The following is an 837-nucleotide window of genomic DNA, read 5'->3' as shown; positions in this document are numbered from 1 at the left end:
TTAAAAATTCAAAAAAAAAAAAAAAAAAAACGTGGATGGAAACAGCTATTGAAGCTACTTGAAGGAGATATTTCTAAAAACAGATTAAATAATGTATTTAAATAATCAGAGCAGAATGAGCACAAAAACAATAATACAGCATCAAACTTAAATTTATTCAAAGTATAACTAATAACACAAACAAAAACACGTTAATGCAACTGAAAGGATATGATATTATGCAATAAATTTTTTTTTTACAAAATAAATAAATACATCAATGTTTTATATCTGAGGAACCCAAACAGATAATTTAGTTTTGTTCATTAAGTTTTGTGTCAAGTTAAGAGTCGATACTCAGTTGCATACAGTAGTAAAACTGCACATTCTTCCAGCACTTCTGACATTATCTGACAGTAAACACGTGACGCGCGTGCTGAGATATTAGCGTGTGTGTACCTTGTGCTGTTCTGTTGTGTGGGCGTCAGTACGCTGTAGTAGACGGGCATGGGTGCCGCGGTCGGCATGGCTCCCTGTACAGACTGACTGGCGGGAATCATGACGGGCTGCTGGTACTGCTGCTGCACCACAGACTGACTCTCATTAGCTACAGGCACCTGCAGCACAGGAGGAGCGGTTAGAGAGAGAGAGAGAGAGACACACAAACACACTCTCACTCGCTCATTCTTTCACTCGCTCACTCACTCACACACTTGCACACTCACTCACTCCCTCACACACACCCTCTCACACACTCACTTACACACTCTCACACTCAAACACTAACACACACACAAACTCACACACTAACACACACACACACTCGCACACACACACACTCACACACTCACACACACA

The 837-nt window shown here is 40.5% G+C and overlaps 1 protein-coding gene across 1 annotated transcript in view; it reads right to left on the bottom strand.

Annotated features, from left to right (window-relative positions):
- LOC107758180 (R3H domain-containing protein 2-like) overlaps window positions 1–837 on the bottom strand; it is an 86,738-nt gene that overhangs the window by 11,389 nt on the left and 74,512 nt on the right. The window contains exon 17 of the mRNA XM_016575854.1: window positions 471–596. Coding sequence (XP_016431340.1) covers window positions 471–596 — 126 coding nt within the window. The remainder of the gene's footprint in view (window positions 1–470; window positions 597–837) is intronic.

This window comes from Sinocyclocheilus rhinocerous, unplaced genomic scaffold (genome assembly GCF_001515625.1).
Source record: "Sinocyclocheilus rhinocerous isolate Xijiao unplaced genomic scaffold, SAMN03320098_v1.1 scaffold203, whole genome shotgun sequence".
NCBI lineage: Eukaryota > Metazoa > Chordata > Actinopteri > Cypriniformes > Cyprinidae > Sinocyclocheilus > Sinocyclocheilus rhinocerous.
This window is presented reverse-complemented; position numbering and strand designations above follow the sequence as displayed.